We start from the raw sequence: 21537 nt of genomic DNA, 5'->3' as shown, positions 1-21537 counted from the left end.
TCCTCATGACCTCCACCCTTTAGATATTTATGTACATTTATAAGATCCCCTCTCAATATTCTCTTTTCCAGGATAGAGAGCCCCAGTTCTCTCAGTCTGTCCTTGTAAGAGAGATGCTCCAGGTACAAAAAAAAGTTATCTTGATCACAGATAGGTGCAGATTTATCCCATCCAGCATGACTTCTGCTACAAATAGTCACCCAGATCTCCCACTTAAGCCATGAGAAGAACAAAAGTTTCCTTCCTCCTGTGATGTGATTTACCTCTTGCATTATCTCAAAGTAGCCTGGAAAAGCTGTGTTTCTGACACATTTCCTCATTAAGCACCAAAAGTTGGACAAGATTTATTCAATTTTTGTCTTAGTCACTGCCCTAAGGATTAGATGTGTAGGATAGTTATTAGATTAGATGTATAGAGCAAAATAGCTCACATGCATACTTCTATTAGATTTATGATGAATTTCTGTGCCTGTCTATGTATCTCTGCTGTCATCGTATGCTCTTGAATATATCATATGCTGTGTACCTTCTACCTCAGCAAATCCTAGCCTCTGGGGTTTTTTCAGCTATTGCAGCAATACAGATATGTTAAAAGGAAACCGTAGGCTAATTTGATCTAACATAACATGTTATTTGGGCTCTTATCTTTGTATCTGAACCTTATGAGGATCAACGAGACCAAGTGCAGGGTCCTGCACCTGGGTCAAAACAGTCTTCATTATCAATAGAGACTGAGGGATGAGGTGACAGAAAGCAGCCCTGCAGAAAAGGACTTGGGAGTTCTGATGGATGAGAAGCTGGACAGGAGCCAACAGTGAGCACCTGCAGCCCAGAAGGCCAATCACATCCTGGGCTGCATCAAAAGAAGCATTGCCAGCAGATCTGGAGAGGTGATTCTGCCACTTTGCTCTGGTGAGACCTCACCTGGAGTACTGTGTCCAGGTCTGGAGCCCTCAATATGTGAAGGACATGGACCTGATGGAGCAGGTCCAGAGGAGGCCCACAAAAATAATTGCAGGGCTGGAACACCTCTGCTGTGATGACAGACTGAGGGAGCTGGGGTTGTTCAGCCTGGAGAAGAAAAGGCTCTCGGGAGACCTAATAGCAGCCTTCCAGTACCTGAAGGGGGCCTACAAAAAGGGTGGAGCGAGACTGTTTACAAAGGCCTGTGGTGATAGGATGAGGGGCAACGGCTTCAAACTGGACAAGAGCAGATTTAGGTTGGATGTTAGGAACAGATTCTTTACTGTGAGTAGTGGAACACTAGAACAGGTTGCCCTGAGAGGTAGTTGAGGCCCCCTCCCTGGAGATATCAGGCTCAACAAAGCTCTGAACAACCTCATCTAGTGAAGGATGTTCCTGCTCACTGCAGAGGTGTTGGACTAGATGACCTTTGGAGGTCCCTTCCAACCCAAACCATTCTATGGTCTGTGTTTGTTACTTGAGTCTCTCTCTACTGGTGGCTAAAATTCTGTGGGGCCCCTTGAGATTCAATCAAACTGTGAAACCCTTTTCCCTTGAGTGAGCTGTGCAGTGTCAGCTTCAAAGCTGTGTGCCATGGACCTCATGTTCCTTTCCAGATAGGCTTTTGCCTTAGATATTGGTTGCCTATCCAGCTTCCTCAACCTGGATATCCTGAGAAAATAAATCACCAGAATCCTCTTCTGATGCCTTTCTTCATCTACTAGGTAGCCAGTATGGTGATAAATTCAAAACTACCTTTCAGTATGTCATCTACCTTTCATCTAAAGCCATTCTAATTTCCCATCTGAGTTCCCATTATAAACTTCTGCAGGAATTGCTAATGGCATCCATTTCCATTCAAAAACACTATGCCTTGGTTCCTGCTGTTTAGCCAGTGTTTGCTCTCTTTGTGAGCATCCCTAGTGCTGCAGACTTCAATCCCTGATCTGCAGCTTTTGCTTTTTTTTTTTCCTGAAAATGAAGTATGTGTTCCTAATGCCCACTGTGACTTTATTGTTCACAGAGCAGCTCTACCTGACAAGAAAAAGTCCAACGCCAACAGGTGGATAGGTGTGCTCTCCCTCTGCTGTACAGAGGTTGAATACTAATTAATCTCTGCTGGGTGTTCACTGCTTTATTTTCTGTCATAGTGTCTAAGATTGCCTGGGTATGTAATTTCTCCTCTGAGTTTCTAAATGTTGAGGTTATTTTCAGACGCGAGCTAAAATGTGCTGCTGCTGCTGCTGTCTCCTCAGCTCACATTGAAATGAAGTTCTAGGTGCTTACATCACTGGCTGATAATCTTTAAAACACGTTTGTCTAAGGGAATTAGCATCTTTGTTAGTGAAGTAACAAATAAATAAGGGTATTTTTCTTACATAATGGTAAATGTAAATAGCAAATTAAACCCTTGCTATGGAATATATTGGGAAATTGCTGCCATCTTTATTCTGCAGTTGTGAAATCACAAAACAATTCTGTTCTGAAAGGAAACTACTGTTATATTAGGGAAACCTAGGCTTATTTGTTTTCCTTTTTAATGAAAAATAAGAATTTGCAGTAGCAGACATATCCATGGCCACCTACCTGATGTAAATACCAAGTGCTTTCTGGAAATGCTGCAGTAATTCTAGATTTGGGCTTCATGGCTGAGAACATAATACGCTTTTTATGTGAACAATCAAATATTTGTGAAAAAATGGAACCAGTGCTCCATATGATCTGCATTTTTTTTTTTCAAAATGAAGTAGATTGTTTGCAAGTTTTGTTTTTCTTTTAATTCTACTTCATCTTCAAATAATTGTTACCCTAACAAATTGTTATCCTATGCAGTGTGGGGATTTTTTCCCCTCAAAGCTCTTCAGCAAGGTTTTCAGACCTCGGAAGCTAATGCATCTTTTAGAAGTTTTTGTCCTGTAATTCTCTAACATTTCACTTTTTGTGGAAAAAAATCACGAGGAAAGATTTAACAGAGCAGAGAATGTCTTAAACGAAGGGGGCCCTACAAGAAGCATGGAGAGAGACTGTTAACAAAGGCCTGTAGTGATAGGATGAGGGGAAATGGCTTGAAACTAGGAGAAGAGTAGATTTAGATTGGATGTTAGGAACAAGTTCTTTACTATGAGGGTGGTGGAACACTGGAACAGGTTGCTGAGGGAGGTGGTTGGGGCCCTATCCCTGGAAATCTTCAAAGTGAGGCTTGACAGGGCTCTGGGCAGCCTGATCTAGTTGAGGATGCCCTTGCTGACTGCAGAGGCGGTTTGACTAGATGACCTTTGGAGGTCCCTTCCAACCCAGACCATTCTAAGATTCTGTGATTCTATTCTATGAAATACACAAACACATTATCTACATATTGGCTTCTGTGTTAGAATTTTATCTATATAAACATATTTAATCCTTTTCTGAAACGATGTTGTGGGCCCTAGATTAGCACTCACCAGGCTCTAAAATTCAGTATTTGGCATCACTGGAGGAAGTGGGGGGTTTCTCTTGGTGATACAGTGTCAGACTAAGCATGCTTCAAGATGCGTAGGCCAAGCTGACACAATGTAGACCCCAGGTGGAGGGTCTTGATTTCTGGAAGGAGAAGTGATTCTGCAGGAAAAAAACATCTCCTAAACTCGTCTCTTCAAGCCACTTGCTCTCAAATATGGTACAGTACAGCAGACTTATCCCTAATTTGTAGTTGTCTAAAAACTCCAACAGTTCAGTGTTGTCTGTGCACATACTGTGATTTTGGGGGCTTATGCTCTCAGCTGCCCTCCCTCAAAGCACTGCTTGCTTTGTTTCTCCTTGCAGTGGTGAGGGCAAATGGGAATATGTTGCAAATCCCCAGTTGCTGCAGTTGAGGTGTCCTTACTATGGCACAGACGTTACCTCACTATTCGGTTCGGGGTGGCTTTGTTCTGTTTTGTTAGGCTGTTGAATACAAACTCTTGGGAGCTTTGCCCAGACAGAAGCAGAACTGCCTGGGGAATTGAGTCTGAAAACTAGATTAAATTAAAAGTATTCATTGTGTGACTGGGTGGGTAGTGAGAACTGCCTTTTGCAAGATGTCACCCAGAGATACTGCCAGCGCACAGCAGCGAGCCACTGGGAGCTGTGGACCATCCAGCCGTAGATGTTTTGTTCTGCCAGAGCGCTGCAGCACTGTCATGCCTTGTGACCTGGCTTCCCGGGCACAGATGAGGTCTTTCAGCCCAGGAACTGCCTATGGATGTACTTTGTGGAGCTAAGTGCAATTGTATTTTGTTTTTTTCCAATTCTCATTAATCTGTCCCTGTGGTCGAGAGCAGAATTTATCCTTGAGCCAGAGTGTTTCTTCCACCCACGCTGCTGTCTTTTGAAGTGTCTGTCGGTGACACTACTGAAAGCTACCTGGCATGCGTGCACAAGGATTGCAAAGCCAAGCCATGGCTGTGCAGGTGCAAACATCTACACCCACCCCTCTGCAAACTGCTCTTTTCACCTGCCCTCACCACCCCTGCTTTGCACAGCAACAGCTTTGTCAGACTAATTGCTGTTGCCGTTGAGTACAAACTGTCTTAGGTACCTGACTCTGAAATAATGACAGCATGTCTGCAGTAGAGGAAGGAGATATGGCAAGGTGTGCCAAGAGATGTATATTGATCTCCTGCTGCCACCTGCTGGGGTTTGCATCGTGCACCCTGGAAGAGCCATTCCCACTGTGCAAAATGAACCGAAAAGAAAAGACCCTAAGAAACTAGTTTGTGCATGCAATCTTGGTTCTTTTTCTTACTTGCTGGACAAACAGCCCTCATTGCTTGAAGATAGGCTTTAAGAATAATTTTGCTACAGAGTCCAAATGAAGTGTTGGTAATTAGTGTGGGATCTGAATTTTTTTTTTCTGTGTAAATTTGATGTGTACTTGAAAATAATGATTGGTTTCAACACTCCCAAAATGACTTGATTTCCTTTACAAATAGAATAATTTTTAGAGTAAGAGTTTAAGGGTTTGATATTTGGGATTTGTTTTGATTTTTTCTTTAAACACTGTTTTGATACACAAACAAGGAAAGCATGAAGAGGTGTGTGTACGTGATGGTTTTTCTAGCCTGCAATGTCTGTCAGCCCTTTCACCTATGAACCCTAACTGTCCAGTTCTTTCCCTTCTTCCCCTCTTCGAGCTTTCCTTGAGCAGACCAGGCAGGAGCAGGGGGAGACAGTGGCATATCTTTGGTGCTTTTGATGTTTTTTGTTCTGTAAAAGAGACTATTTTTTACAGACTGAGAACATGCTCTTTATTTATTTTTCAACTTTTCCATTTAGCAGAAAAATGGGAAGAGTGAAAGAAAGAGACAGGGCAATTAGCTTTTCTTCTTTTCCTATCATATCAACAAATAATGAGATTTGTACTTAGCAGAACTATAGGTAACAGAAAATTCAAGGGTTCTAGTAACCCTTGTATTCCAATTTAATATATGCACTCAGAAAGGATTAAATTGCTCAGACTAAAGCAGATATGAATTTAATGTAGGGATTCTTAAACTGTGGTCTGCTGTTGCCATGGCAATCCACTCGAGTCAGTCCTGATTAGTATTTAAACAAACAAGCAGGCAAACAGCTCTTTAAAAAATGAGGCAAATGACTGTAGCTTATTATAAAGAGTAAAAGAGGGTGATATTAGTGAGCTGTCTTGTGTCAAAGGTCATACTGCTGGTATCATAGTTTGCAATTTTTTTTAATTTCTCTTCCTCACCTTAATATTTAAATGTATTAGAAAATTCTCTGGCACCTATTCAGTCCTCCTCTGAAAACAAGGCCATTATAAAATGCTTAAAGCTTTGCAAAATGGAATGAAAACAAACAACTTAGGGCTTTGATGGTGTCAGAATAAGACAGGGAGTTTCAAAACAATCCCAGGCCAGGCAAGATGAAAAGCCAAGAGCTTTTAGCTCAGGTGGAGGGATTCCAGCAGGAGGAAGATGTGTGCAATAACCTTAGCATCGTTGTTCCAGAGGTGCTGGGAGCTTCATTTTGGCAGCCCACAGAGCATCTGTAGCTAGTACCTGCGTCTCCACACTCCATCAGGGCTGGGGCTTGAGTCCTGCAATGCTGCATCCCTGGGACTTGCTTGCACTGGGCATTACACCCAGGTTTCTCTAATCCCTTTGGTGCCTGGGGGTTGGAGTCTATGAGAGTCATTACTGTGCAAATGAGTGCCAGTCAACCAACACTGCTGTCCACCCAGTCGTTTTGATGAAGCAGGTCGATGTGATTGAGCAGATTATGTGATACCGTGCACAAACTGACAGTTGCCTGCCTGTGTAATTTGAATTTTTCTTTCCTTTCAGATATACTTGAAAGAAATTTTAAGAGAAATAGGCATTTACAATGTGAAGGGGACCCACAAAAACACATGGGAGCTGAAGCCAGAATACAGACACTACCAAGGAGAAGAGAAGAGCGATTAACAAAAGTGTTTACGAAGAGAGAATTAGTGATTGGACTGAGAGAACTGTGGTGGGTTTTACAAACAGGACTGAGTGCAACACAATTCTGCCAGGTTAAAGTTAAAGCAGCTGATCCTTTGTCATTTTCCGTAGCTTCGTTTTTTTCCCCAAGGAATATTTCTTGTACGTTTCTCTTCAGTGTTTTTTGTCTTTTAACAGAAAAAAGAGAAAACCTATTTATAGAATAAGCTTGTAGTAGATTTATCTTTATTAGAAATCTTTTGAGTTATGATCTTACTTTTTCTTGATAGCTTTGTGGCTTTTCCAAGCCTTAATGACTTTGAAGGAAAATGTGTCCTAGAGGAACCTGTAGCTTTGTGGGTTTGCATTCCAGTAGAACTGGTTTAATACCCCCTCTTCTGCTGGGATCTGTCAAGGCTTTCAAGATGCACAACTCGTTGTGCATAGTTTTGATGGAATGGACATGATGCTTCTTTTGGGATAAGGCTTTGGAAAATACAGCCACAAATGGTGCTCAACAGTCCTTAGACTTCATGGGAACAAATCAACAAGTTAAAAAAACCTTAAAGCAAGGCCTGTTTGGTTCACAGGTCAGTGGAAAGACGACAGTCCCCTCCAGGTAATCACTGAGAAACAAAGAAACAAAAAAAGATTAAATGCCTGTCTATTAGGTAAAACAAGGAATACTCTTCTGGTTTTTTGTGTTTGGTTTTGGTTTGGTTTGCTTTTTTTATGATGATACCTATGGTTGATGTTTAAGTGCATCAATAAAAGCATTATTTTAATTTCTGCCACACAAAGTTCTGCATTATTGATTGAACACATACTGTGATTTAGCTAGCACAGGTATCAAGTAGTTTTTCAAACCATGTGTTTATTGTTGGCATTGCCACTGGGTTTCCATGTGTTTTGGGGAAAAATGTTTTATCCATGTCTCTGTTCCCCGTGTCTCCATTTTGGGGAAGATTATTTATCCATGTTTCTGTTCCCCATGTCTGTTCCACTGTGCATTTCTGAAATGCAGAGTTCAAGAGTTGTCTCTTCAGCATCCTTTAGTGGGGGGCAGCAGGGAGGAAAATGGGAGGACTATTTAATTATATTCTCAAAGCTTTTATGTTAATTCAAGAGCAAAGAAAACAGTGGGAGAAAAAATCATTGGTATATTTGTAAATAAAGCAGAAGGTGAGGTTTTATAGCACAACTTTTACATGCCCTCAGGTCCTTCAGATGCGTGCATCACTTCTGCAAATAGTATAATGTAACGGGTGTGCATGAAAAACAAACATCCCACTTAGAAGCAACAAAAGGTTTGGAGGGGTATCCATTGCCTTCAGAGGTTTGTCAAATAATTCTGACCCCTTATGCATAAGCCACACGTTCCAATTTTGTTCAGATAATTTTTTTCTAGAGTTGTTTTAAGTATCTCTCTACAGATGGGCTTCCTGATGGTGCTCAGCTTTCCATAGCATGGAGTGTCCAGTTCCTAAGAGGTGGACTGCGGAGGCTGTTTGAAAAGCCAAGTTGTGTTCCAGGGTTGTGTGCTTTCATAAATATCACCACTGACTTCTGTCTCTTCAGGCTCTACAAGCAGGACCCAGCTTGTGGACAGCTGCAGGAGATATCTGAGGATGCTGACAGGAACCCAGGAAGTCAGCCTTCATGTCATGCCATGGTACATTATGTGCTCCCCAAAACCAGCCAGAGCCTGCACACATGCTGTTTGAGTCCTCTGGCGACTTGCATCCACAAGTGTGTAGGATGACAGCTATTGGTTTTCAAGAGCTGGGCTCCTCTGCTGCATTCTGGTGCTGTTTGAGCAGCTAAGGTACCTAGAGAGTTTAGGTCAACTTCTACCTTGTATTGCTCCTCAGGTGATCTTCTAAAACCATGCAGGATGCCATGCAGTCCTGATTTAATAGTCTTGTAATTCAGCACCATAGGTCAAAATGACTGTGCCATTTCGGAGCAAAAATGTTAGCTTTAATGGGATCCTCAGCAGGATTAGCTTAGCAGGAAGGTATTTTGGATCTGCTTGTATTTTTGGTTTCACTTGAGTATACTGCTTCACAATTTGTCTTAAGTTGAGCCAGCATAAATGTCAGATAACTGAAATACTTTACTGATCTACAGAGTGCCTTTGAACAAGGCCTCTACTTAGGAGTAATGGAAGGTGTACCAAGCACACCATTTTATAGGGGGGTTGTATTTTTTAGCAAAAATTGGGTCTTTATGGGCATAATCAAAACCATGGAGTGTATCCTAGCAGATATACTCTAGTGATACACTGCTAGTGTGTCTATACTGCCAGTGGTACAGTAAGAGAAGTATCAATGTGCTAAATGTAGATGCCACTAAATGAGACTGAGTACATCTCATCTAGCATTACTTCTCCAAAATGACCAGTTCCTTGAGTCATCACAGATTTCATACTCAGTAAACCCAGTTGGTACAGTCTTGGACCTAAGCTGGTGCAAGGCAACAGTGATACAACTGCCCCAGGAGAGAAATCACATGCCAGGGGGCTGGGAATGGGTGAGAAGGTGCATGCCTGGAGGCTGCTACTGCTACACAAGGAAGAGGGGTGGATTGTAACCCAGCATGGGACAGGCTGCTCTGCTTCCCTCTCTGGCACCTCACAACTGTAAACATCTGCCTGTCTCCTCCACTCCCCTGCCTGCAGCCAGCCTGGAGGCCACCAGTGAGACAGGCAGGAATGCATGAGGCACAGGAGCAGAAAACACCAAACGTGAATATTTGCTGCAGATTGGCAAATAGTTATGAGGTTACGAGACCTCTGCTGCTGACACTGTGTCTTTGAGACAGAGCTCAGGGTGGGATCAGAGCTCACTAGCTGCTGTAATCCCAGTGAGTGCTCCCTAAAAGTCATCCATGTGTTGAGTCAGCTATGTATTGTCTTCACCAGCTGCCTGGAGTTGGCTCCAGATGAACATAGCTCCTGTGTGTCTCAGCTGTGCCCACCAATATTGTTCACATGTCCCTGTCACCAGGATGGTATTTTTATTAGTCACTGCATTTATTGACTCCTAACAAATTGTTCTTTTTGACAACACAGTATCAGAGCAGACCATTGCTCCAGGCTCACCTGCAAAACAGCTCTGCTGCTTGAGTTTTTTGAGAGACCTGTGGCTGGGTACAATCTGCTTCATTTCTCGTACTAGTGGCAGAATTGGAAGACTCTTTCTTGGCTCACTTAACGAAGACTGTGTGTAACTACCAGGCTGTGGGGGTCACCTTTTATCAGTGTTTAATTATACACATAAGGATGACAAACTCCAACAGGAAAGCTCAAAAAAAGGCCCTTTCCAGAAGAGCTCAGCACTCAGAGTCTTTAAGGTTCACACTGTTTGTCTGGTTCAAGGAGGTCAAGCTCTTACCATAGAATCATAGAATCAGTCTGGGTTGGAAGGGACCACAAGGATCATCTAGTTCCAACCCCCCTGCCATGGGCAGGGACACCTCACACTTATACCTTCATCAAACTCAAAAAAAGTTTGGATTCACTGCATTTTGGAATTGTTAAATAAGGAATTGTTAAATACATTTGGATGAGAAACATGGGGCACCTATAAGCCAGAAGGGTCAATAAATGCAGCTAACCATACCTAGGGCTTGTGTGATGAGTGAGATGCAAGCACCCGTGGCTGAACTTACAGCAGTCCTGTTCTATCTTCATCAGTGACCTGGACAAGGGAATTACAGAATCACAGAATCAAAAAGGTTGGAAAAGACCTTAAGGATCATCAAAGTCCAACCTGTCACCCAGGTTGAGTGCACCCTCGCCAAGTCTGCAATGACACTAACTTGGGAGTGTTGATCTGCTTGAGGCTAGGAGGGCTCCACAGAAAGATCTGGACAGTCTGGATAGATGGGCTGAGGTCAGTTGTATGTGGTTTAACAAGGCCAAGTGCCAGGTCCTGCCCTTGGGTCACACCAACCCCATTCAATGCTACAGACTTGGGGCAGAGTGGCTGGAAAGTTGCCTGTCAAAAAAGGATCTGGGGGTGCTGGTTGACAGCCAGCTGAACATGAGCCAGCAATGTGCTCAGGTGGCCAAGAAGGCCAACAGCATCCTGGCCTGTATCAGTAGTGTGGCCAGCAGGAGTAGGGAAGTGATCGTGCCCCTGTACTCAGCACTGGTGAGCTGCACCTCGAATACTGTGTTCAGCTCTGAGCCACTCACAAGGACATTGAGTTACTGGAACATACGCAGAGAAGGACAGCAAAGCTGGTGAACTGGAAAGTGGGATTGTTTAGTCTGGAGAAGAAGAAGCTGAAGGGGGAGACCTCACTGGTCTCTAGTTACCTGAAAGGAGGTTGTAGTGAGGTGAGGATCGTCAGTTTTTCTCTAGTATCAGGTGATAGGACAAGAGGGACTTGAGCACCTCCAGGAGGCAGGGAAGGCTCTCAGTAGCTGCCAGACCAATTACTGAGTACCAAAGAAACAAGCAAGGCTAAAGGCTTGGTTAAAAGCAGTGAAGAAATGATGGAAGAGTCCTTCTACAGCTGCCTACGGCTGTGCCTGCACCCATCCAGCTGCTTCCATGTCTGTGGTGGGAGAGCTGACAGCAATGAGGAAGGGAAATGAGACCAACCTGCCCTGGGCTTCACACATCTAATTTAAATTTGTTCTGGTTTTTTTTTTTTTTTATTCCAGAAAGGCTCACATAAACCCAGCATAGATTCCTGAAAAGGCTTCTTCCACCCAGCCAAGCCCAGCCTTATGAAGAGGCTATTTGATGGGAGAGGCTGCAAGCAGGAAGGGCTGCATCTGTGCAGGGTCCACCAGACCAGGCACCCCCAGCTATGAGGTCTTCCTCCTGCATGTCCTTTCCAAGGCTTCCCTGTCCACAGTAAGCAAGGTGGCCATGACCATGAAACCCTTCAGCCTGTGGACAGCTGCTCTCTTGCCCATTTGGCTTAAAAATCAGGTGGTTTTATGGAGGTCAAAGCACTCTTGGCCCCACCATGAGTGAGCAGTTCGCCAGGAGGTGGCTGCCAGGGCAGATGAAGCTGTTGGGTGAAAGGCTGTGCTGATGCCCTCAAATGCCCTTTTGCCAGCAGCTTGACCAAGCAACAGCAGAAGGCAATTTTATGGCTGCAGCCCACAGCCCTGCTTCACCTAGAGAAGCTGAAGGTGTCTGGCTCAGGTGCAGACATAGCTGTAGGTAAAGATGAACCCCAGCCCCTGAACCAGACTATTCCAGTAGCAAGTGTGGTTTTGCTAGCTGAGCATCCACAGTGAACAAGGAGAGAGCATCCACATGGCCTTTTCTTGACTATTCTATTGCAAAGAATTTGGGAAGCTAATCCTTGAATCCTAATCTAATTTTTTGGGACAGTCCCTATAAAAATCAAACAGCTGCACTACTTTGGCAGGACTGCCAGCATGCCCAAACCTTGCTGAGGATGGCAGGGAAAGGGGGCTGCTCTCTGAAATGCCAGCAATGCTTCCTTCCACCACTGCTGGGCACAGACAAGGAGGAGAATCCCAGCTGTTGGCTTCCAGGAGAACAGGAGGGCTGCAGAGAAACAACTGTTTATCGTTATTCCCACCACAGTCAGCCTCATGGGAAAGGTTGGTATCACGCACCAAAATAGTCTAAAAGGGTCTCCTAGGGTGTTTGGCTTCTTTCTGCCAGAAGTGGAAGGTTACAAATGCAGCTCTAATGTCTCAAACACCCAGCAGTTACACACATCAACATCCTGCCACGCTCCTGCAGAACACACTTCAGGGGTGCCAGCATTTGCTAGCACTCAAAAAAGGTTCCCTCAGGCCCCCAGTCCTGACCACAGCTACTTGGCTGTGATCTTTGCACAACAGCTTCCAGCTGCAGCTTCAACCAAAAGGCAGCCAAGGCACAGAGACCACAAAACAGAATGTTTGCACCCCCAGCGATGGATCTGAGGCTCTTTATGGCAAAGACTTCCAGGCTTGGGTAAGTTTTCCCTCCTACTGACATTCATATCCAAGCTAAGTGAACATGGCATTTAACTGCTACTCTCCCACTGTAGGCTAGTAGCAAGATATTTACTTGCTGGCTGGTTTAGGGCAAAACAGCCCAGTTTACAACAACTGCATCCAGGGGAGGTGGCTGCAGAGCAGAAGTGCAGCTGGCGATCCACAGGAGTGGAGGAAGGCTCCTGCTCCAAGCCAGCAGCAGCACCTGAGAAAGCAGAGATATCTTGACAAAGATACTAGTGCTGTTTCACAAAAACATCCTCCCTAGATAGCTGCCATGGAAACCTGCCAGGGCTGCAGCAGGCTGGCCTGGCCAGCTCAACAGTCAGACTTGCTAAGGGAAGGAAACAAGTTGAAAACCAAGTAATTTTACATCTCTGACAATGACCATGTCCTAAGCTTACAAGTCTGTCCTGGCCTTGAACTAAACCACATGAAAAAAATAAACCAAAACCAAATTTTATTCTGTACATCCATTAATTTAAAAATTTCCTTTTGCAGCTTCTCCTTGTGCCAAAGCTGAGTGATGCACAAGGCTCCAAGACTGTCACCCACCTGGGCTCTGGCACTTGCCCATCCTGAGTGAGGAAAGCCAAGGGCTGGAGCTGTGCTGTCTCAGCTGGGTACCCAAGAGGCAGGCAGTGTTCACCAGCTCCCCATGGCCACACTAGGACCCCTCCCAGCACACCAGATGTTCCCTCCACCGCATGAACATGCCCAAGCCTGCACCCCTTCTCCTTAAAACAGGTGCCCAAGGAGCAACAAGCTGTTGCAGCAGTGGGCTGAAGACACTGTGAGGATGCTTTGAGAGGGCAAACAAGACTGAATTGTTGGATGAGGCAAGACCCAGGTGGGGCTGCAAAATAGTGAGACAAAGAGCAGGCGTTGAGGGGGAAGAGTGGAATAGAAGGGTGAAAGGACAAAGGGACCGTGGAACACATGCCCAGCACAGTAGCTGCTTCCTCCAGCCCCAACATATCACTCCCTCAACAACAAAAGTACAAAACTAAAGAGGTTTGTGTCCCCCTGCCTTAATAAGCAATCAGCTTTCCTTAACCCTGCCAACAGCTGGCTCATAGTGGGTGCAGAAGCAGAGCCAAGCTGACAGAGGAAAGGTTTCTACCCTGTTATTTAACACACTTTAGGAGGCTTGGAGGAAAAGGTATTTGGATCTTTCCCAGCTTCACAGCCCTTCCAGACAAACAGCTTTCCAAGATTGTGAGATACAAGCCTGGTAACTATGTTTTAAAACAAGATGGGGAAAGGTTTCTAAGCTGTCATTCACTTCAGGCTGTGTTTAAGCAGCATCTGGGTTAACTTGTCATGACAGGATTTTTATTAATTCAGTAACTCCAAACTTGTAGCATCACAGCAGTGTGAAGTAATCTGCTTTCTCAAATACCTTTAGCTTTTCAGACCCAGGAAACTGCTGCTTGAAATGAAGAATGAGAAGAGGAACTCAGTTACCAGGAAATCCGGACTTCCATTTCCAACTCAGAGTTGCATCACTGTTGACAAGAGCATTTGCCAGCCACAAACCTTCCACTTAGCTGCATGTAGCAACTCTCAGCACAAGGAGCTGGATCCTGACTCCCTCTCCTTGCATCCACTGCAGGCAGCTACCACGGCAGTATGGCTGAGACCAGTGCTTGTCACCCCCCCCCAATCCTGCCCTGCAATCAAGTGTGGTTTAATCTCTTCTCCCTGATGGCTTGACACTGCAGAGCAGCAAGACTTGCCCTCTTCCCTAAGAAACAGAAGGCAGCAATGCATTTTAGGGAAGCACAGTGCAGCCACCAGCAAGAACACTTCTACAGGAGAAAATCCTGCATCTCAAGAGCCTTTGATTGGACACTTATGCTACAACAGGCTTAAGGGAGACTTCCCATCAGAAGCTCTGCCATGCAGAAAAGCATACAAGACTGATAGGAGCATGTAACCCACCAGTCAGGCATATTTGCACACACCAATTAAGTATCTCAGTTAGCCTGGAGCACAGATAGGACGGCACACAGTTTGCCATGAGCCATTCAACCAACAGCAAAGATGTGCTCACCATCACAGCATATTAGAGGTTGAAAGGTACCTCCAGAAGCTCATTGAGTCCAACCCCCCTGCTAAAAGCAGGATCACTTAGGGTAGTCCACCCAGGAATGCATCCAGGTGGGTTTTGAAAGTCTCCAGAGAAGGAGACCCCCACAACCTCTCTGGGCAGCCTGTTCCAGTGCTCCGTCCAGCGCCCTCATTGTAAAGAAGTTTCTCCTCACGTCGAGGTGAAACCTTTTAAATTCAAGTTTTTATCCATTGTTCCTTGTCTTACTACTGCACACCACCAAAACGATTGGGCCCCTCCACTTGACACCCACCCCTCAGATATTTATAGATATGCTCTTAAGCACCTGCTTTTCAAAGCAGCACCTCATTTGTGGGCAGCTGCCACGCAGCAATTTGCTCCAGGCTTGTGCCCAGCAGTCCCAGTCCCAGCCTAAGGAGCCAGGCAGGGGAAAGAGCTGTCCTCACTCCCACACCTGCTCTGCTCAAACACTTTGACTCACCAGAAATGGGAGGCTGGGGTATTGAGGGAGTGCATGGCCACATCAGCAACTCTGAAAGCAAGTGCTCTTCCTTTCTTTGAAGGCTCCCAGTTTTTAAGTTACCACAGGAAGGGTAAAATAACAGCCTCACCTGACCCAATTAAATAAACCCTCTGCAAGGAAAGCAGACTTGGCTCCTAGTGCTTTTGTATGGACTTTGAACCTGCCTCCCTGCCACTCAGCCCCATTGGGTGAAGGCAGAGGAACATTAATTTACATTGCTCAGATTACACCAAAATTGTACCTCATCCAGCAGCACAGCTGGCACAAGATTGTTTAGTGGGAAAGCTGAAGAAGTTATGTAAATGAAGAACACACAGAACTAAAATTGGGTGCATTTAGACCAGACAGGAACCTCTGAGATAACTGGGGCATGCTGTGCTCCTACCTCCACAGACACTGGCTCCTCCCAGCCTCCACCTCCACAGACAGTATCTCACTCCTCCCAGCCTGCTGCAGCATCTATCTCAGCCCCGTAGACACCTACCTCCAACCTCAGGCCTTCAGCACTGGGGCCAAAATCGACAGCAAAGATGCCCAAGGCCTCGCAGATCAACAACTGATAAGTGGGTCACACCCTCCCCTTTCAGGTACCTTAGCCCCCTATAGCTCTGCCATCACCACAGTAGGAACCAAGTTAATGATCTGCAATTCAAGGCAACACAATCAGTTACATACAATCATGTTGTCAGCAGCAACAGCTGGGGCTCTGCAAGGGTGTTTGTGTTCCTTTATTCAATCCAGACTGCCACAAGGTCAGGCAGGTAGAAAGCGCAAGGAACCTGTTACTGTTGCATCTCAGCAAGAACCCAAGGAGCAACGGCCATTTGCTCCAAGGCTGTCAAACAGATGCAGTTCCTGACACCACAGCAGGAACAGCAAGTTAAGCACTCCCTAAGTCTCACACCTAGACATGCACCTGCTTTGTAATACACCTTGGCCAAGGTTAGGCCATTCTGACACCTGGCCAAGCACAGAAAACTGTGGCAGTTTAGGCTGTGCATCAGGCCTCGTCCCGTCTCTCCATCGCAGCAGAAAACCTCCAAAATCCAGCAGCTTCAGCAAGCTCTAGTCTCCTGAATAGCTGTCAAATACAAGGGAGCTAGTGCCACAGCCAGGCTGTGTGGGAAAGCCTAGGCAGTTCACCCTCCCCACAATCTTCCCTGGGCTCAGAGTGATGGTGTTCCATTCTATCCATCCTCCTACCTTGACCTTGAAGTCTTACTACAACTGAGGACAAACTCAAGTATCCTTGTCTGACAAAGAAGCTTGGCCAGCACTCAAGTAACACATACTGCAAGTTGTGTAGATTTTATTTAACTTTGGTATTTCCTCCAAAGATAAGTGAGGCTGTGCAGAAGATGAAGGTGGTCCACTCCATTATGACAACACTTCTGGGGCTTTGCCTTACTGACTGCAGCCTGCTTTTGTGCTCCATGGCTACAGCTAGAAACTGCCTGACACATCTGGAGATACCACACTACAGCTTGACTAGGACCAGGCCATGCTACTGACAGTAGCAAAATCTTCAGTAAGCCTTGCTGCAACCTCTCCTGCAAGTCACCCAAAAAACCACACTAGACCAAAATGCATCTCCTAGAATGGGTTTAAATGAGTTTTATTTTAGACAATCTACATGACAGATGGGTTTTTTCCTTTTTCTTTTTCAAACAATGCCTCCACTCCAAATCAGGGTCAAAAATAAGTGAATAAAGCTCAAGATGACATCAGTCCAGTTGTTAAACAATGCCGATTCCTGGTGTTGTGCCGATGAAGAAACAGCAGCCAGCTATGAAGAAAAGTGATCCAAAACCATAGTGCTTGATTTGTTACTGAAACAAGAGGAGCAAGTGTTAGTTCAAGGTCATGACAATCACAGCACATCCCCATAACTTATTTGTGTATTCCCTAATTCAATCTGAGCTGCCACAGTCAGGCAGGCAGGAAGCGCAAGGAAGTTATTTTTGCATCTTAGTGCAAACCAGAGAGCAACAGGAAGAGTGCCCATGGTCTATCAGAGGATGCTTAACATTTTTTACCATCATACAGATCAACTGTCACCAGCTGCTGAGCAAGCCAGGCAGGATACTCAAACCCTTTTTAGTCACCACACCAAATTTCTTATTTTCCCCTCAAATAAAAGCTTGTCCTAAACAATGCTGACAATGTACATGCTGTTTCTTGTAAAAGCTCTACAAAGAAGCTGGGACATTTTTTGCCCACTGGAATGTCCTGCTACTGTTCTTTCACTCTACCTTGAAGCAGCTGTAGTTACCCAAATTACACAGCAAAAAGGTCACTCAAGTAGAGACACACGAGCTTCTGCTCTGAGGAGGTAACTTCCAGTTGACTGCCTGTTCTAGGGCCCATGACAGACATCACCATTCAGTCAAGCTGCAGGTGGTGTCTGTTTCAGCCAATACAAGTGTTCCTTTCATTGGGCTACTGCTCCACACCAGAACTTGGTTCATCTTTACATGACTTGCATACCAGAAAGCTTGTAAGAGGCTTTACAGATAAATTCAGGTGTCTATAAACAGGCTTCATGAAGTCCAGTGACTGGGCAGAGCAAACTGGTGATCCCACACTGCTTATCTGCAGTAAATTCTGCAGCTCTCCAAATAATCCAAATAGTTCAAGTGCTGGGATCCAAATGCTGTTTCCTTGCAAGCAAATTCCAACAGAGTAGTTAAAGCAGACCACAGGAGCTGTCTGAGCTCAGGCAGTTGGAAATTCCAGACAGAATAAGGTTAAGCACTCTGTCAAGTATTAGTGTTCTCAAATTGAGGGCAGTATTTAAACATATAGTTCTGCCTAATAAATTAAAATCATCAGATTAAGTCAAAGATGACAGAACGTGGCTGTGTAAGGTACTTCAGAACCAACCTGCACAAGAGGAATGGCGAGTGCTCCATTGCAGTGGACACTGTCTTTAATCTAATAGTTTAAAAACATCACCAACTACACCCACCTCACCAAAGCAATTCTCCCTGCATTTCTCAGCCATTAAGTCACCCTGAGTCACTGCAGTGAAATGACATCCCCTTTCGGTGTAATTGAGTATTATACAAGGGAAGTCTCAGCCACTCTGTGCAATACAAAGCAGCACTGGGGCTGTACTCCCATGAACTTTTGAGTTTTCAAGCTGACAGCTGTTTTCAACTTTTAAACAGGAACAGGACAGAACAAGTGATGCATAGAAAGTGCTAGGAGCCTTCATCTGGCTCAGGTCAGTACTTACACACTTCTCGATTTCCAAGCCATCCTTAAAGAAAATCATATACGGGGTCACACCGTCCTCACGGAAATCCAGAAGAGCCACCATACCATCTGGATTCATGTTCTCTCCTACAAAGAACTTCAGAGACACGTGTTACTGAGCCATTTAATGAGCTATTAGCAGAAGAAAGTGCCTTTTTATTTAAAAAAAAGCTGTAACATCTTCAACTTCCATTTAAAAAGTATCCCTGACCAGTTCAAGGGATTTTGCTTTCTGCAACTTGTGTATTTTAGTACTACATAACTTCACCAAACTCCTACGAACAGCAGAGGCCAAAGTAAGACATCTTTTGAGTCTCAAATTCCATGGTTCCTAAATGGTGGTAACTTCAAATGAGGTTTACTACAATAATCACGTGCTGAAGAGCGATCCCTGGACACTGAAGAGTATTTTACTATTTCTCCTCCCTGACTCTCAGAGCCTGTAATACCCTGAGAAGGACAAGTTAAACGTCCTCACAAATGGAGCCCTCCAAATTCCCAACAAGCTAGTTCAGAAGATGAACCAGTTGCAGCTTGTACCACTGGAATACTGCTCTAAGAAGATGGAAGTTTCATTACCTGGTAGTTTTTGAAGTTAGCAAGGATGTGTTTGATTTGTTCTGCAGCCCCTGTCATGAAAGGCTTTACTCTCTCTGGCTTGTGTTCCTCAAGTCGGGCTTTGATTCTGGAAGGAGAAACATCACTCTCAAAACACATTCTAGTTTAGTAACTTCATTATAGAGCATCACATTATGGCAGAAAGTTACTTGCAAGCTCTTTGATTTTGCTGCTTTTCTCTCTCCTCAAAGCTCCCAGATTTTAACTTCATTTTGTTAATGAATTAACAGACTAGCACTCCAAACCTTAACCTGGCACTCCAAACTCTTTTTTTACATATAGGCTAGCAGTAGACAAAACTTGGCAAGCCATTTTCACAGCACTAAAGAGTACTCACAGTATCACAAAGTTTTTTCACCTTTAGTACTAACTGAATTGTTATCAACAGAAATTATACCTCCAACTAGTAAAAAAATCCATTCACACACATTTTTGGATATCTAAACTGTCAAGTTAGAGCAGCTTCGAGGAAGCTTCACCACCTCACCCCATTCCACATGAAGGCCTGGCACAGAGGAATTCAAAAGAAAACTGCAAGGTTACACATCGTATCTGAAGCACATGATCAGGTTCTACACCTCAGCCAAGATAAACTTCGGTATTCCAGTAACAATTCTTTAGAGGTCCGGTTTTGCCAAGCATTAAGACATTATGGAAGTTCAAAGCCAGTTTGGCACCTATATCAGAACTAACACTTATTAGGAATAAAGTTCAACACTGCTTTTAAAATATCAGTGACCTAAACATTTTACAGCCCCTGTTTATAGAAAAAGCCTACCAACACTTACGCTTTCATGTAGTCCTTGATGTACTTCTTGTAGGACTCTTTTGTAAAGCTGGTTTCTTGAAGATGGTGGTTTATTACTATATCAACACCAGTTATGACCGTGGCTTCTGTTCCATCTCCCTCAGGACCTTCAGCAGAGGCATTGCCACCAATTAGAGAGTCATCAATTTGACCCTCTGTCCTGGTGACCATCTAGATTTAGAGACATCAAAAAACTTAACGGCTCTGCAAAAATCTTAATGCTAACGCTCTCACACATCTATGACCTGACAGCAGGGCATGACTTCAGAGCCACAGTTAAGTGCAAGGAAACTGACTGCAGGCCAAACACAGATTTCTTAAGCCAAATTCCTCTCTTGGTGCCTGACCAAAGCTTCGTTTACGTCGGCACTCCAGCTTGGCTGCCCCGGGCCCTCTCATGTCCTACTTTGCAGCGGCCGGCCCTGCCACAACCATAGAACATGGAGGGTTCTTTCCTCTCGGACCCCTCGCAGAGAAGCCAGCCCCCTCTCCTCAAACCCTGTCCCCTCCGCGACCGGCCGGCATGCCGGTTCCACGAAGCGGCCGTGCTCTGAGTCACCGCTGCGAGGCCTGCCTCCCCCCGCCCTCCCTCGGGCAAGTGGGCCACTCACCTTCCCCTCCACTTCCAGGCACAGGCCATTCGCCACCTCCCGGATCTTGTAGATGTCCGAGAACATCTCGTCCTCTGCGGGGGAACAGACACACACGGGCGGGCGCCGCCGCATTAGCCTCCGCCTCCCCGCGCCCAGGCCTGCCTGCGGCCAGCATCCCCTCATCACCCTTCCATGCTACGTTCCCCTCTGCTTTCCCGTCGACTCTACCTCCGGGCCCGGCACTCCAGCGCGGGCCCCACAGTCTCAGCCCGGACACTGCGCTCCTCGTCCGCCACCGCCACCGCCACCCCCCACCACCACTGCACATGCGCGGCAGCGCCAGGCCCAGCACCAGGGCCCAGACCGCAGCCAGCCGTTTCCCCCACCCTACCGACCCAGCAGCCGCTCTCCCAAGCCTTCTCTCCCCCTCCTCCGTGTCGCCCCACCACCCTTACGGCTAATGCAGTCCCGGTAGATGATCATGGTGGCGGCGGGGGAGCGGCGGCGCGGGTCTCTGCGCAGCGACCCAAGAGCGGACGGGAGCGAGGCGGAAAAGGCCGAGTCAGCGCCCGCCCGAGCTCATATAGCGGGCACGTCCCGGAGCGTCACCGCGCACGCGCGCCCTCCCCCCCGCCCGCCCCTGCCCCCGCCCCGCCCCTTGCGGCGCCCCCGCGCGGCCGTCGGGCGGGACGCGGCGGGGATCTCCTGGGCCGAGCCGCTGGGGGCTGCCTGCTGAGGCGAGGGGTGTTCGACAGCGCGAACCGGTTGCCCGCGCAGCCGTGTCGGCGGGAGGGCGGCTGTGTGCGGCTTCCCCCTGCACTAATGAGGCAAGGGAAGTGGCAGTCGAAGGCCAGCCCTCTCTGCCCTCAGCTGAGAGTAGGGGATGAGGAGGGGCTCTGGATGGGGCAGGGTTTTTTGCTCTGCCGTGACTGGCAGATTGTCCAGCGGCTTGAGGTATTCCCTCTCCTGATATTTTTTTTTCCACTGATGTGGGCGTGAACCTTACTCTTCCGCTCTGGCACAATATCCATTTTTAAGGGGAAACCCTCCTAGCCTTTCCCAGGCAGCTGGAGGAAGCGCTGCTTCGTGCCTCCCACTGCGGTCGGGGCTGTCGCTTGCTGTGCTCACTCCCTTAGCAGCCGGTCAGGTGTGTATCGGCTGTCCTGGCCGCCTCCTGCCGTGGCGAGTGTCACCTACGGCGAATGGCTCGCTGTGACCTCCAGCATCTGTAATGCCTGCAGCCGCCAGGGCTCTTCTCACTCGCTGTTCAGCAGCTCCTCCC

The 21537-nt window shown here is 46.2% G+C and overlaps 2 protein-coding genes and 2 non-coding genes across 4 annotated transcripts in view; 1 reads left to right on the top strand and 3 right to left on the bottom strand.

The window, feature by feature from the left end:
- Positions 1 to 6416, top strand: part of GTF2F2 (general transcription factor IIF subunit 2) — a 102063-nt gene extending 95647 nt beyond the window's left edge. The window contains exon 8 of the mRNA XM_054384440.1: positions 6282 to 6416. Within this exon, the coding sequence (XP_054240415.1) occupies positions 6282 to 6401 (120 nt within the window). The 3' untranslated portion in view covers positions 6402 to 6416. The remainder of the gene's footprint in view (positions 1 to 6281) is intronic.
- A 9278-nt stretch (positions 6417 to 15694) lies between these two features.
- LOC128975036 (small nucleolar RNA SNORA31) lies at positions 15695 to 15830 on the bottom strand. The gene has a single exon (XR_008489335.1). It is a non-coding gene; the product is annotated as a small nucleolar RNA SNORA31 (small nucleolar RNA).
- Positions 15831 to 16570: 740 nt separating this feature from the next.
- TPT1 (tumor protein, translationally-controlled 1) lies at positions 16571 to 20797 on the bottom strand. Its single transcript, XM_054382451.1, has 6 exons — positions 20711 to 20797; positions 20274 to 20347; positions 19643 to 19833; positions 18816 to 18921; positions 18217 to 18333; positions 16571 to 16807 (listed from the first exon to the last, which is right to left on the bottom strand). Exons 1-6 carry the CDS (start codon positions 20736 to 20738, stop codon positions 16805 to 16807), a joined length of 519 nt encoding a protein of 172 aa, XP_054238426.1. The 5' UTR covers positions 20739 to 20797; the 3' UTR covers positions 16571 to 16804.
- LOC128975021 (small nucleolar RNA SNORA31) lies at positions 16873 to 17002 on the bottom strand. Its single transcript, XR_008489334.1, has one exon. It is a non-coding gene; the product is annotated as a small nucleolar RNA SNORA31 (small nucleolar RNA).
- Positions 20798 to 21537: the final 740 nt, after the last annotated feature.

The sequence above is a fragment of the Indicator indicator genome, chromosome 1 (assembly GCF_027791375.1).
Source record: "Indicator indicator isolate 239-I01 chromosome 1, UM_Iind_1.1, whole genome shotgun sequence".
NCBI classification, from domain to species: Eukaryota; Metazoa; Chordata; class Aves; order Piciformes; family Indicatoridae; genus Indicator; species Indicator indicator.
Note: the sequence above shows the minus strand (reverse complement) of the source record. Positions and strands in the feature narration are given on the sequence as shown.

What these genes read in the sequence shown, in the direction of transcription:
- TPT1 (XM_054382451.1), bottom strand. Translation starts at nt 20,738, where the DNA reads ATGATCATCTACCGGGACTGCATTAGCC. An exon ending in GCCTGGAAGTGGAGGGGAAG is followed by an intron (nt 19,834 to 20,273) that starts GTGAGTGGCCCA and finishes CTCTAAATCTAG; the next exon opens with ATGGTCACCAGGACAGAGGG. An exon ending in CTAACTTCAAAAACTACCAG is followed by an intron (nt 18,334 to 18,815) that starts GTAATGAAACTT and finishes GTGTCTCTGAAG; the next exon opens with TTCTTTGTAGGAGAGAACAT.